We start from the raw sequence: 14,994 nt of genomic DNA on the forward strand, positions 1-14,994 counted from the left end.
GCACTTTCCATGTATCAACCTGGAATCGTGCTGTAGAACTTGCTGTCCTCTTTCTTTCGTACTCAAGACCTCCTGAGATCTGCCCACAGATATGTGTGTAATCCAGTGCGTCACGTCTGCGGCTCCGTGGTACTCTACCGTGCACACCCTCCACATTTCACTTATTCCCTAGGATGGAAACCGAGGTAGCCTCAACTCTCCACTGACGCAGGCAATACCACAATGACTGTCCTTGTCCATTCCCCTTCCGTCTGAGCGGGGATTTCTCTGAGACACCGTGGCGGGAGGGGAGAGACTGGAGCCTGAGGGTCCTTCCTGCTTCAGGTCCCTGTTTCAGTCCTGGGGTGGGGAGCAGTCCCTGTTTCACCTCCCACAGTCCTATGCTGTTCTGCCCCAAGCCTGCCCAGCCCTGGCGTGGGGAGCAGAGAGACCCTCCCTCAAGCTACGGAGAAATACCACCACCAGCACCTTGTTGTTGTTCTACAAGGAAGATATTAGTAAAGCTCTTGAGGGTTTTGCCCAAGGGACTCTTCGTCCACATAGTCTGCAGACAAACCCTGTCTAGATGGAGGATTCCTCTGAAGGTTCAGCTGAAGCCGCCAGCCCTGGAGGATCAGGGGACTGATCCAGGCCACGGGAGCCACCTGCAGCCATGCACAAATGGGGAGGGGTTTCCCATAAAGCACAGCGTGAACTGTCTCAACGACTCCCCTGGTGCGCAGAGCATCCTAGGTGTGTGCTATGTTTACCCCGCTCTCCCAGGAGCAGCTCTCTGTGCATGGGCCTCTTCTGTGGGGAGTCTCCAGGGAGCTATTTAATCGGCTTCCTGGTCCCCAGGGAGCTATTTAATCGGCTTCCTGGGGTAAAGAAAGACCAGCAGGGAGAGAGGTTGCCGGATCAGAAGATGGGCACTTACTTAACCTCCTGATCACTCTCCAGAAAGGTTGCACCAGTCCCCATCTGTGCCAAGGAAAGGATTCCGTTTTCCTACATCTTCACAACAAGTGACATTACCTGGCTTGCTATTGCTGCCGGTGCTATGGGTGTAGTGCTGTACCTCGTCATTTTAATTGACGTTTCTCTGATTACTAGTGTGTCTGAGTGTCTCTGCATGAGCTTGTAGCCATTTGGGCTCCCCCTTCTGTGACCTGCCTGCTCCTATCTGGGTCCACCTGGCCACTGCACCTTTCTTTCCTCATGTGCATGTGCTAACTTGTCTAACAAGTCTCTTCATCATGCCTTTGTTAATTTCTGCTGTGACCCATTATTTGCATTTCACAGCTTAATGACCAGGAGGTAAGTGTGTTTTCCTTATTTCCAAGTTCTCTGGTGATGGGAGCCCCTGAGGATTTTCCCCATGGAACACCCACACCATTCCTGTATTCAGCTTTTCAATTTTCCAATAACAGACAACACCTGATGAGTGTCAGGCACTCTGCCAGGCTCATCCCACTTGATCTCTATAACCGAGGGAGGGACTATTATTATGCTCAAGTGACAGATGAGAAACTGAGGCATGCAATGGTTAATTAAATAGCATCCCCATACATGTCATGCAGCTTGTAAAGTGACCCAGCTAGATGCTACCTATAGCTTAAACCCACGTTAGTGTATCTCAGATAATGTCTACTTCAGTTGACTGCTATGGTCTAGGTGGCTACCTCCTCAATGGAATTTAGGAATTATCATTCCTAAATACTGAAATTTAATGAAAAAGCCAATCCTGGTGGTACCTTCGCACCTTCTCAGTCCCTAATGTCCAAAAAAGGTGCAAGTGGGTAGAGCCAGAAGGTGGAGTGGCTGAGCCCACCAGTCTGCATTCCCAGGGAGAATAAATAAAGGTTGTGTCCACTAGGCAGCATCCTCAAAGCCTGGTCCTTGAGGAGTGGCCTACAGCAGGAGAGAGAGGAACATGCCCTTCCCCTTCCAGAAAGATGTTTCTCTTTCTGGTTCCCACAGCTCTGCTAACGGCCATGCACATCTCTCTGCAGGTGTTTAATGAGCATTGTCTGTGTTCTGGAATATCAGTGATGAGTGAGTAACCCCAGTCCTGATACCTGGGAAGACAGAGATGATTAATCGCACTTATGGGGGTATCATTCCACATGGAGACGCATACTCTGGAGGAAGTAAGGTTCCATGTAGGTTAATAAGAGAGGGACTTGTCTGACAGTGGTGGTGGGGTCTATGAATGCATGGCTTCCCTCAAGAAGTAACGTTAGGGCTAGTAATGAAGAATGAGGAGATTACTAGGAAAAGAAGAGGAAGAACTTCCCAGGAAGAGGAAAGAGAATGTGCAAAGGCCCTGAGGCAGAGGAACACTGAGAGGAACCACTGTGGCTGGAGGGGGAAGGCAGGGGCTGAGAGGTATAAGAAAAGGCTGTGGAGGGCTGAAGGCCCAGCCCAGGCAGGGCCTCCCAGATTGGGTCCTTCAGCCTGGAATGCAGAGACCCTGGGTCTATATGAAGATTTCCCAAGCCATTGGGGACCCTCAATTTCCATATTTAAAATTGATCTGGTTGAGATGGACCAGGATGCAGACATCAGGAGGCTCCTTTATCCCCTCCCCTGTCAGCAATCTCCTGTCTCCCACTGGGCAAAAGAAAGGCTCACCTGGTACCTAATCCGAGTCTGACCACCTCACGGTGGTACAGCGTCCTGAGGCATGAAAGCATCCCAGTCACTAATCAGAGACAATATCAGGGTCTCTTTCATCAAGGCTCCAAAAATCCCCTTCCATCCATCTCATTAAGTAATGCACTTCTAATACAATTTTCCTTTTTATGTTAATTTATCAAGATTCATGTTTATGTATGATGACTTGATCATTTGCATACCATTAATAACTGTTATAATCACACAATCTTACAGGGAATTTTAGAGCCTTATGGCCATAAGAAAACTTTAAAAAGTTAATGCATATTCATATATTTGTCACAGTTTACATAATAGGTAAGTTGGTGAACACAGAATTTAAATGATAAAACATTACAGTAGGATAAAATTCTGTTGGAAATGGAATGAAAACCTACTTTGAAGGTGTAAAGAACACAATGTAAATTTTTTGGCTGTGAAAGAGAAACTTGTTTGTATTTTTAAGTATAATACGGTGGTTTTGCATTTTTATAATATTTATATTCCATTGGGTACATTTAAAAGAGAGATATAATAATTTTATATATAAAGTTAAACATATACAGTATACCCCAAACTATTTAAATTTGTGATTAAAAAACTCATTTTAGATACCAGTTAATGTGCAAGGCATATATATTTAAAAAAAAATTCTTTTAGGTGTTGTCAACAAAAAGTTTGAAGACTCAGTTACAGGCCACGGTGCTCCAGGGGTGGTGGCAGGGATGGAGGAGGGAGCACAGGGTAGCACTTGTCCTGGAGCAATCTTCCTCCTGCTGGCTGCGATGGAGTTTGTTTGGTGTGGCTTCCTGTGTTCCCTGCTGTGAAGTGGTTACAGGAATGTAAGGATGTCAGCAACCCCAGAGCAGGGGTTTTGTCTAGGCCATTACTGTCTCCCCAGCATCAGCCATGTGCCTGGCACACAGTAAGCACTCAACAAATACTCATGAATGGCTGACACTTATGGAGCTTCCACCGTGTGCCCGGCACGGTGCTAAGAGCTGCCTGTCCATTCCCATTTAGCTCTCACAACCACCCTGCAGTAGATCCAATTATTAATAGTGTCCGTATTTCAGAGACAGGGAAGGTAAGGCACACAAAGGCTATATAACCTGCCCAAGGCTGGGGCCCAGGCATCCTGACAAAGGCCCTTAACAGTGACGCTTCTCTGTCCCTACAGTCCCTGGGTAGGGCCTGTATCTGTGGGTTCTGAAACTCCAAAGCAAGCACTTTGGGGCATTCCAGGAATGTGACATCTTAACATCTTAAACAGCTCACTGCCATCTCCTTTCCCCTCCTCAGTGGTTTGCTTTCTCTCCTCCCTATTTAATATTTAAGTTGCACACATCCTGGGACATCCCAGAGACCCGTGTTCTTGACCTATTTACCTATTCAACCATCTTTGCTCACACATGGGGGGGGGTCACAATGGGAAGCATCAGGGGGTCTCTGGAAGGAACTAAGGAGGTAGAGAGATTGGGGACAGTCGCACATCACGCTGCTGCTCCAAGTGGCCTCCTGCTGACAACCCAAGAGAACATGAATAAAACAAGGTCAGACTCTTCTGCTAAGAGACTGTGACATGCTAACATTTATTCTAAATGGCTTTCCAAGAAAACAGCTCCTGTTCCTGTAGCCCCTTGGAAGGCCTCCAGAGCTCCAGCTCTGTCAGAGGGGCATCTGTTTTTTTCTCCTTTGTTTATAAAAAAGATTTGGAAATCACAGGTGGACTCTTAGCCCTTGGGAGTGAGGATAACAGCTCGGAGTCAGCCACAAACAGGCACCCTGCCTCTCTCAACCATCTCTAGACCAGACCCCCAGGGCACAGCACGGAGCCTGCGGCACACAGGGCCAGGGCCAGCTGCTGCCCGAGCCCTTGCACTAAGGCGCCAGGCACTCACCAATCTCCAGGGCCTCCTGCCCAGGTGGCCCCAGAGGCCCAGGTGCCCTGCTCCCACTTTCTGACACCTGGACTCAAGGGCCTGAAACCCTCACCTCCCCCCACTTCCACTGTGGGGTGACACTGAGAGGTATCTCTTTCCCCCATTCCCACGTCACCAGCTTGAGGGTGCCCAAGGCTCAAAGGCTCCGAGGGGCACCTGCATCACGCCGCAGAGGTGGAGGAGGGGAGGAGATGGGGGGGTGCAAAGTATGGCTTTCCCAAGAAAAAGTCTGTCCCTGGTTCCCAAACACCTACGACCCCTGGTGCACTCATCCCACGGCCATCATTCATGTCTAGACGGCTCATTTCAGGGATACTGAGGCTTAAAGGGCCACCTAACTTGTTCAAAGCAGAAGAAACCACTGGTCCCTGCCTCTTCACCTTGGCCCTGGCCCTTCACCTCTCGCCCGGGCACCCGACCCCTTCCCTCTGCGCCCCTGCAGCTTCACCTGGCCCAGGTCTCCAGGGCGCGCAGCTGGGCCGGGCAGGGTCTGCGCCAGGGTGGAGGCGGAGGCGGGGACAGGGAGGGGGCGGCTCCTCCGAGCGCGGTATCGGCGCCACCGCGCCCCGGGCCCCCGCCCCCGCTGGCCGTGACGTCAGAGCCGGACCCGCTAAACTGAGCGGCGGCGGCGGCCGCTGGGGTGGAGACGGCGAACCCGAGCCGCCAGGACTGACGGAGCCCACAGCGGCCCGGGCGGTGTCGCGGTCGCGGAGGACCCGGGCAGGCAGCCGCAGGCGATCCCGAGGTAACGCCGACCTTGCTCCCTGCCCGCGGGGCACGGCGTCAGTAGGCCAGGGGCTGGGGGAGGGCGGGGACCCCCCAAAGCGCTGCGCGCGGGATTCCGGGGACCACCGGGCAGGCGGGGTGCAGGGCGCAGGGAGCGCGGGGCCCGCGGCGCGTTCCGAGGGCGCAGTCCGAGAGGTGTGAGCCTCGGGGGCGACGGGGCGCAGGGTTGCGCCCGGCGGCCCCAGGCTGGGTCCCCGACGGCGCTCGCGGATGCTCTTTCCAGGGAGCGCAGGTGCTCGTGGGGACGCGATCGGGGCAGGCGGGCGGAGGCCGGGGCGCCAGTGCGCGCGGTTCCCTGGCTGGGGGCGGCAGCGTGGGGGTCCCCGGCCGTGTCCGTCCCTCACCGCGCGCCGCGCCCGCAGCCGAGCCCCGAAGCCATGGCCCTGAGCGAGCTGGCGCTGCTCCGCTGGCTGCCGGAGAGCCGCCACTCGCGGAAGCTCATCCTGTTCATCGTGTTCCTCGCGCTGCTGCTGGACAACATGCTGCTCACCGTCGTGGGTACGTACGGACTGGGCGTCCCCTCCCCGGGCGCCCCTTCCCCGCATGCCGCTTCCTCGGGAAACCTCTTCCTTGGGCGCCCCACTTAGCCGAGCGCGGTCCCGGAACTCCGCACCGACCCGGGAAAGTTGGAGAACACGCTTTGCAAAAAACACATCCCCTGCAGACCGCGGCGCCTGGGCTAGGAGGAGCCGCGTTCGTGGCTTCTCTTTCCTGGTGGTCAGGGCAGAAACTGTGACATCTGATAAGACCCAGAACTTATGTTTCCTCCTGATAATTCCCCGCTTCCCCTTGCCCACTTTCACAGCGATGAAAAAGATTTCTATTAAAGAGGAACAATTCCCAGAGTTCAAAATGTGTTAGAATAGTTATTATGCTATCCAAAAAGGTGGGTTAATAATTTGGTGTAACATGAAAAAAACCAAGCCACTGTCCATCCCTCCAAAAAAGGAAGTGACATTTAGATCTGTCGGATGACTGAATGGCGATGGAAACATTTCAGGACCCATGGCCAGAGCAATTTGGACACTGTTGGTTTTCTCCTTTTTCCTATAATGAATTTTTGAAAAACTAAATAATTGAAATCCAGGTCTCTTAATTAGCCTCATTAACAAAAAAGTATTTGGCATGCTTTTCCTTAAAAAGCATGTCTTTAATCAAATATTTTTTTTGTTTAGACTCTTAGGTGGCGGGTGCGAGTTCCTTTCTCCCCAGGTGCAGGTTCTTACAGCAGTTTGCAGAGCGTGGAGTAGGCAGGTTTCACCTCCAGGGGGATCAGCTGTGGGCCCATCTGTTTCCAGTAACACGGGCCCCAGTTCTCTGGCTTGACTGCTCTATTGTTACACCTGTGCCCCAAGTTTCTATTAAACAATTTTGCTTTTCCTTTATAGAAGTCTTAGGAATTCTGAAATCTTACAAGTTGGATGAAAAATGGCAGATTCCCACTCACATAATGGAAAGATGAAATGGGTCTTTTGCAGAACTTCCAAATTATTACTTCCTGCGTGTTGATTTTTTTTTTTAAGACACATAATGAAATTCAGATGTGTTCCCTTGATTGGTTCATTTAAAAGTCTTTCGAACCTCTCGTGCTGAGAAACACTGGTTAACGCCAGGTGGGCACTATCTCGACTCAGACCATATCTAAGTCTCCGGGGCAGTCAGTTTAGCACAGCGGCTGCCTCTGAGAGCAGAGGACCGCTCAGAGCCTCTGGGGACTTTGTGCTGTCTAGTGAGCAGTGTGGGCATCCGGCACAGGGGTCCTGTCCTGGGGTAGATGTGCCACCTCTCTGGCATTTGTCCCGGAGGGGGAAGGTTTCGGTGTGGTCACCGCCTTGCTGTTCCTCTCCTCCCCAGTCCCCATCATCCCCAGTTACCTGTACAGCATTGAGCATGAGAACAACACTACAGAAACCCAGACGGCCAGGCCGGTGCTCACCACCTCCACCTCGGACAGCTTCCAGAGCATCTTTTCCTATTATGACAACTCTACCATGGTCACTGGGAACGCCACTCGAGACCTGCAGGGGGGGCAGCTGCGTAAGGCCACCACACCGCACATGGTGACCAACACGTCCTCTGCCCCTTCCGACTGTCCCAGTGAAGACAAGGACCTCTTGAATGAAAACGTGCAGGTTGGCCTGTTGTTTGCCTCGAAAGCCACTGTCCAGCTCCTCACCAACCCTTTCATAGGCCTGCTGACTAACAGGTAGGGAGGCTTGCTGTAGTCCCAGGGTTGTAGATTTCTGTCATTCCAAGCTCCTGTCCCCACTGGGATTCCACTGCTTATTCATTTGTCAGAATCTGCACCATTTGTGCCGGCTGAGCTGGGGAAACCAGTGTCCGTCCCTTTATGTCTCTGTCGTCGGATAATCATGATTTCCCCATCCCCCCTCCAATGCTCAACAAGTAAGAAAATATTAAAGAAGACAGAATAAAGAGGCTCACCCCAAGTGGGAGAACTTTGGTGTGTCTAAACGCCAGGTTTCATAAGTACATTTGTCAGAATCACCCTTGGGCAGCTAGAACTCTGTAGCTGTCATGGCTGTCTTTGGATTCTGTGTGCCACGTGGCTGCTGCTTGTCCCCACCCCTGGTCGTGCACTTCCTTATGGAAAGCCAAGGTGGCTTCTTTGAGAGCTGGAATGGTAAAGGCTCTAGTGGATGCCGAGGCAGGGAATGTGGGAGGAGGTTGGAACACTGCGGCATAGATGGGACTCGGCTGATGCTGAGGTCATGGCTTTGTTTCTTCCCTTCTGCCGGTTACTTAGCTGTGTCCATGGGCACAAAGGGACAAGAACTGAGGTTATTGTCTGGATAATGCAAGCTGTCCAGATTAGCTTTATATTAATCAGGACGTTCTAGATTTTTTTCAACACATGCATTATTTGTCATCTTGTTTGCTTCTCCGTTGTCGGTGACCATCTAGCAAGTATTTGTTCTACAGCTGAGTTGGCACAATTTTGTCTGGTCTGTGTGGGGGGCTCAAAGCACAGGACAAGGGGCTTTGGGACTAAGGGGAGGAGGCAGTGCCCAAGGGTGTCGGTGCAAGGAAGTGGGAGCAGGTGTAGCCAAGCGTGTTGGTGGTGGGCTGCCAGGTGCACGGTATAGAAGCCCAGGCAGAAATGCAAAAATGGCAGAGAGGGGAGTGCCCAGAGCCCTACCTGTGGACCAGGCCCAGGAGTAGGAACAAAGACTAGACTAGAAAATGTGGTGGGCAGAGGGGTGAACTAAGGAGGGCAGGGCTAGGCTGAGAGAGGACTGGGGTGCTATTGTGGGGCAGTTGGGGAGCCATTAGAGATTCCAAAGCCAAATTGAAGTCAGTGAGCCAAACACAATTTTGAGCAGGTCAGCTGGCATTTCAGGGATCAGGGAAGTCTTTACATTTACCCAGGCTTTGGTGTGGGGAGGGAGAGGGTAGGACCGTTTACATAAGGGAGCCCAGTGCAAAATGAAAATTCAGGCCCCATGTTCAAGTATTATTACGCATTTCAAGACAGCAACAACAGGGCATTAAACCAAGCATAAGGCCCTTCTGATAGTGGAGCCCTGTGTGACTCGGAGGTTAGGGAGTCTGATGCACCCATGATGAGCCGGACAGTTTGATTTTTCTGGACTGAGTGGTGCCATTGAATGGATTTTAATAATCTCAAGCCACATCCAGCTCTGAAGTCTGTGCAAAGCAATATTATAAGGCTGCCACATAAAATATGCTAAGCAAATTAACCCAGTGATAGGCCAACTGTGAGCCCCCCTAGAAGCACCATTATCAAGGTGACATTGAGCAGCACCTCTGTGCTCCAGAGGAAAACCAAACAGTCCTCGGTAGTTGCAGGATTGTTTTCTTGCTTTCATCAAGACTAAGAGTGCTTCTTAAAATGCATCTGGTGTAATTACAGAAAATGGCTCAGGGTTTTGTATTCTGAGAAAGCAAACAACTCAAATACCATATGCGAAAATTGAGGACATTATCGAAATAATACCTTGCCAATCACTTGGGCAGAACGTTGCTAGCCATGGGTGTAATACTTAGAAACTCTGGCTGAAATGATGTGAGTATTCCAATCTTCCAAATGCAAATGGCAAATGAAAAGCTTTTTAAAAATCCCATTCTTGTTTTTACTGCTTTGCTTATGTCGTGGGGAAAAAGCTTGTTTAAAACCAGCCAGACCTTTCCCCTGTTAAATACTCCAAAGGCTTTGAGGTTGCAGCCACCCACGGCTCATGTTTGGGGCTCAAAAAAAAAAAAAAAAAAGTTATCTTCCAAGAGAAACCTAATTTTGTTTTGTGACTTGTGCAATTTAGTCTATTCTTACGGTGATTAACCCACTTTGGAAATTATCTAGAGCAAAATTTTAATCCCCAGCTGGTTCACCTAGCTACATGGCAAATTTAAAAATGATCTGTATCTTCTAGTGCTTCCTGGTAATGTGGAAATGCAAACACATTTTAATATTGATGTAGCCAAAACAATTGAGCTCTGTTGCTCCTTCAAAATGATCATGATTTGTAATTAAAAAAAATATTTTCCAAGCCCAGTAGATGGGAATTTGGGGATTTTGCAGCTCTTCTGGGCACTCTGAGACTCTGCTTCCCACCAAAGTTCTGAGGGAAACAGTAATAGAGAAGGAAAAAATATATCCCATTTGCCTTAATAGTCTTCCCCTGTGGGCCACTGCAGATAGTCTTTTGATTTAATCACACCCTCAATCACCAATAAGATGTTTGACTTACGTTTTCAGTGTTGTAAACGTGAGTCTTTTGATTTAATCACACCCTCAATCACCAATAAGATGTTTGACTTACGTTTTCAGTGTTGTAAACGTGTGTTTAAGATAGCATTTTAAAGTTGTTTAATATGTTTCTGATTAAAGAATAGTTAAAAACGTGGAGCATCAGCGCTTGCGGAGACTTGACTTTACCAAAAGCTTTTGGGCCAGTGTTAGCATTTTTTAGGCAAAGGAGTTTGCAGCTCAGGAGGAGAAAGGGTTTGCCCTCAGCCGCGGCAGGACTCTGGCGAGGTGTCCAGACTGTCCCATTTCAAGGCCCTGCCATCCTCCCTTCCTGTTCTTTCTATCTGCTTACTGCTCTACAGTTTGTACTTTCATCCACTGAGAATGAAGAATGTAGTTCAAAACCTCTTTCTTGCATTTACCTGGGCTCTTCCTGGTTGTACCAGGCTGAATGAGGAAAGGCCCAAACAGTGAGTGTTATCAATGGGCAAGGAGGGGCAGAGCATTCCTTTCTAAAGGTGCCCTTAGGTGAAGTGGGACCCACTCTGAAATGAGACACCCTACAGCACACATGCGACACCCAGGGACCCATGACCCATTCGTGGTCATGATGGTGTCAGGTGAGTGGCTTTTGTGAGTAGGTGACACAAAAAGGTAGGCTGCCAGTCTGTTGTTTTAAGCATTAGATGAGATGTTGGGCCAAACCCTGAAAATACAAAGTAACAATTCTTGGAAGTGTTTCTTTGTTCATTTGGCTGGTAATGCCATACTTGTTATTCCTGTTTTATTTATTCTTCAAGTGCTCTATTTTTTACCTAAAATACATGACCAGATAGGTGGCAAAGGACCTTTGATTTTGGTAGTGTAGTGATGACACATCCAATAAGACCCTCCAAAGCCTGAGGATGCCTTGGTTGACTCGATTTCCATCTTGGAGGCGCTTGTGACTTATAATTACAGCTCAACTATTCATTTCACAATTGCAGTTGTGTGCAAAAGGTGGTAGCAGGATCGTACCAGTGACGCCTGTCATGATTTGGTCCAGTCAGTGAATTTTAGACATACGTGTACATAAAAGGAATGTTGCAGGCAAATAAACCATGTGAAGACACCTTTACATTTCCCTCTTCCGTCAATAAGGTAAAGACGTGGCATCGCGGTCTTCACCTGCTTAGCATGAGGTTCAAACCGCAGTTGCATCTTCAGAACCAAAAGATGATCCATGCGGAACGGCTGGCTGGGGAAAGAGTTAACTCCGTTGCTGGGGGCGTTTCCCTCAGCTTCCTCCTTAGCTTGTCACTGTCCTGGTGGTGATCTGCTTTTCATCAAGCCATCGTTGGTGGCTTAATTTATTTCCATAGTTACCTAGTATATTTGAAAGCAGTTTTTTTCCTTTACAAATCTTAGCATCTGAACAGCAGGGAGAAAGCCACAGGGTATGAAATCTGTACGAAATCTACCCTGCTTATCTTTTTCGTAGCTTCGGCCAGTTGGTCTCAAGTGGGCTTGATGTGGGAATAAGCAGTGACCTTTTCAGCTTCTCCGTGGACAGGGGAGCCAGCTGTTCTGGGAGGGGATCACCCGTCTTAGATGTCACTGGGATGGAAGGGAGGGCTGGATGAGTCTTTGCTTTTGAAATCAGCAGGAGCTGGCAGTGGAATTACAGCATCTCCTGCGGGAGCCGAGGCTCCACGTGGGCTGTGAGGGAACAGGGCTCACGCCCAGGAGAGTGAGAAATCTGTGGCCCACGGGGCTCCCTCTTGGCAGACAAGGACAGGCAGACCCAAGGGCTAAATCTAAGAAGTTTGTTTCATTTACTAAATGATTGACAAACTTCCTATTATATCTGAGCAACTTTAAAATATCACTCTGTTTACTGGCATTCATTTACTGGACCAACTTTAGGAGTGTGCAGAGAACTTTGAAAGGGAACTGGTACCTCTCATCACATCTGGTGGTGGTCTGCACCCTACTGGGCCCCCCAACCGTAGAGGGACCTGTGGTCTCGGCAGTCTTGAGAACAGAGCTTGCATTCGTCTCTATGGCAAAGATAAGCTATTAGCATTACAGAAAAGGTATTATTGCCAGTGACCATTTAGGGACATGTGGGTTTCCTCATTATCAAGTATATATAATTAATATTTATTGTCTTGGGTGTTTTTCTAGGGATTAGATGTATGATTTTGAGTCTCACTGAGATTGGATCAACTGCTCCCGGATGCTCTATACAGGATGCCCGTAGCCCGGGTGACTCACATGGGGATTGTACTGGGACATTTGGTTAAAGGTTTGCCAATCAGATCTAGCTGTGCTCAGTGCTATGCCTGATGGCACGGAATTGAGACAAGAGGGCCGACTCACACGTAGGTTATGACTAATGTCAGTTGAGTTTGTCCATTTGGGAGCTATTATGGGGAAGAAGAAAGGGCCTTGGCCTCCTGTCCACCACTCGGTGACCCTGGGGCATTGGCTGGCTCTCCTTGAACTGGACATTCAAGGGTCCAGAAGGGTTTGGGGTGGGGACACAGGAGCTGCTGTGTTGTGTCATCTTTGCCTCGGGGCTGAGCTCCGGGGAAAGATGATGCCACCGGGCAGCCCCATCAGAAAGTGCAGGCACAGGCGTGTCCAGTAACGAGAAGGCAGTGACATGAGCCCACTTGTGTCCAAGGCCATTGGCTTGCTCTGTAGCCTCGGGTGAGCCGCTCTGTCTCCGAGCCTCAGCTTCCTCATCTAAGAGGAGGGTGTGGACTGGCCAGCCTTCAAGTTTCCTTCTAGCTCTGCCATTCGGTTATCCCATAAACGCTTTGTTAAAATCCTAAAGGAATTGGGGGTGGGGAGTGGGGGAAAACTGCAGTAACTGCAGAATTTCCAAAGCAAACAGCACCTGGGATGGGAAGAAGAACCCTCTGTTGATGCGCAGCCTGTGGTTTTCAGTGAGACCGTGCACCCTCCATCCCACGCACTCCTGTGACTGGCGTCCCCACCCAAGTGTACGCCAGCAGGCCCCAGCACATGCTAGACACTCGACGTATGCCCATCACCTTGGAATTGGGGCAAGTTTCTTACCTTCCCTGGGCCTCGGCATTGGCCATCTGAAAAACAAGGTCACCCTGCCTGCTGGCTCCTACCCCCAGTCACGGGGAATGCCCAGGTCTTCTGGTGTGGGGTGGGGTGCAGTGGCTGCCAGGCCATCCCATTTGTGCCCTGCCAGGATACCTCGGCCACCAGCTGGACTGCAGACTGGGTGCCGTATTGCTGGTGGTTTGGGGGGTCACAGACGGGTTATCGAATTTTACCAAGTTTTGTCCTGAAACCACCCTGTGCTTCTGCCTGTAGTCTGCAAAGGGACCACAGGTGTCTTATTTGGCTGCAGGGATGTCCCTGTGGCCAGAAGGGCTCCAGGTTAGAGCCTTAGAAGTGACCACAATGAAGAATCAGTGAAGGAAGAGTTAAGCCCCCAATTGCAGCTTTGACATGTATATTGGCACTTCACCTACTAGACTTTCCAAATATGTGTTGAAGGGGGTGAGAAGCCAGCCTGTGTTTGTTCCAGGGCAGCCAGGAATGTCATGCTATGTCCATTGTTTCATAAACCACCTGCGAGTTCTCTCTGAGCCTCCGGCAGTGCTGTGTAAGCCTCGGGGTTGGCTTTCTGCTGTCTACGTGAGTAAGGAGCACGGAACAGTCAGCTGACGCAGGCTGAGAAGAGGGGACACTGCCATCCGATGGCTGTCTGAACTGCAGCTCAGGGTCCTGGTGTCTTTCTTGGTTCACCCGACTTGCTTGGATCCCCCTTTGTGAATTATAAGCTCGTTTCCATTCACAGTGGGGGGCTCTTTGCATGGTTTGTGGGAGGCGGACTGACTGCCTGGGCATCTGTCATAATTTTGAGATGCTATTAATGTTTGCATCTTTGGTATTTGGCTTCTGGATGCATGTGAAGCTGTTTAAAAAAATATATGGGCAGGAGAACTTTTGGCAAGATTCTATTTAAAGCCACATATGTCCTTTGCCTGGGCAGGTGTAAAGTTTGCAAGGAAAAGCCCTGGACTGGAGGGAATGGCCCAAGTGAAGTTAGCCCGATGACATTTGATAACTCACTTTTTCATGCTTCGGTTTCCTCATTTGCAAAATAGGGAAGTGAAATGAGACCCTTATCAAATCATTGAGCTGGGGGTGTGAGTGCTTGGAGAGTTGAGTGTAACCTTTAGATTATAGTGCTGTGACTGTGATCTTTTACGGAAGCCTGGAATAGAAGAGTCCTTCCAGGCTGTGCCTGGGACTCAGGTTGCTTGGTCCTCCTGCCTTCTTGGATTCAGTTTGTTCCTCTCCAGGTTCCCAAGGGACCAGGCGGGAGAGAGAAGAGGCTTGGAGATGTTCTGAGCTCTTGTTGGTTGGAGCAAATCTGCAGTTGGATGATAGCTCAGCCGGTGTCGGCCCCTTTCAAATGGAGGAAACCGCCTGCACCCTCATGCTGGCCTGCAGAGCAGGGACCGAGCTGTCTTAGTCTGACAGGAACAGAGGAAAAGGAGGAAGAGAACGAGGGAGGAAATAAAGTTCTGAGGCACCTTCTGTGCTCTGGGTACCCTGTAGGCAGTCTGATGTCCACATCTCTTTCTGCACTCCAGTCCTGGGAGGTGGGCCGTGGTCTCTCCGTGGGGCTGAGAGGAGACTTCCCCGGGGTAAGTGGCAGGGCCAAGTGTCCCACCAGATGTGTGATACAGGAAGGCCGGGGTCTTCCCCTCAGCCCTGCGGGTCTGGCGCCAGAGCCCTGTGTGGGCAGTGGTCTTACAGAACAATTTGGGTTTTGAAATTTTGCACAGAAAATGAGGCCTTTATTTTTTCCTTTTTATTTTATAAGGGAGGGGGGCTGTAACATTAAGAGGGGATGGGCCTACCCAC

The 14,994-nt window shown here is 50.0% G+C and overlaps 1 protein-coding gene across 1 annotated transcript in view; it reads left to right on the forward strand.

Annotated features, from left to right (window-relative positions):
- The first annotated feature begins 5,214 nt into the window (after positions 1-5,214).
- SLC18A2 (solute carrier family 18 member A2) overlaps positions 5,215-14,994 on the forward strand; it is a 38,697-nt gene continuing 28,917 nt past the window's right edge. The window contains exons 1-3 of the mRNA XM_069460489.1: positions 5,215-5,322; positions 5,726-5,861; positions 7,218-7,569. Coding sequence (XP_069316590.1) covers positions 5,741-5,861; positions 7,218-7,569 — 473 coding nt within the window. The 5' untranslated portion in view covers positions 5,215-5,322; positions 5,726-5,740. The remainder of the gene's footprint in view (positions 5,323-5,725; positions 5,862-7,217; positions 7,570-14,994) is intronic.

The sequence above is a fragment of the Eulemur rufifrons genome, chromosome 28, assembly GCF_041146395.1.
Source record: "Eulemur rufifrons isolate Redbay chromosome 28, OSU_ERuf_1, whole genome shotgun sequence".
Taxonomy (NCBI): Eukaryota; Metazoa; Chordata; class Mammalia; order Primates; family Lemuridae; genus Eulemur; species Eulemur rufifrons.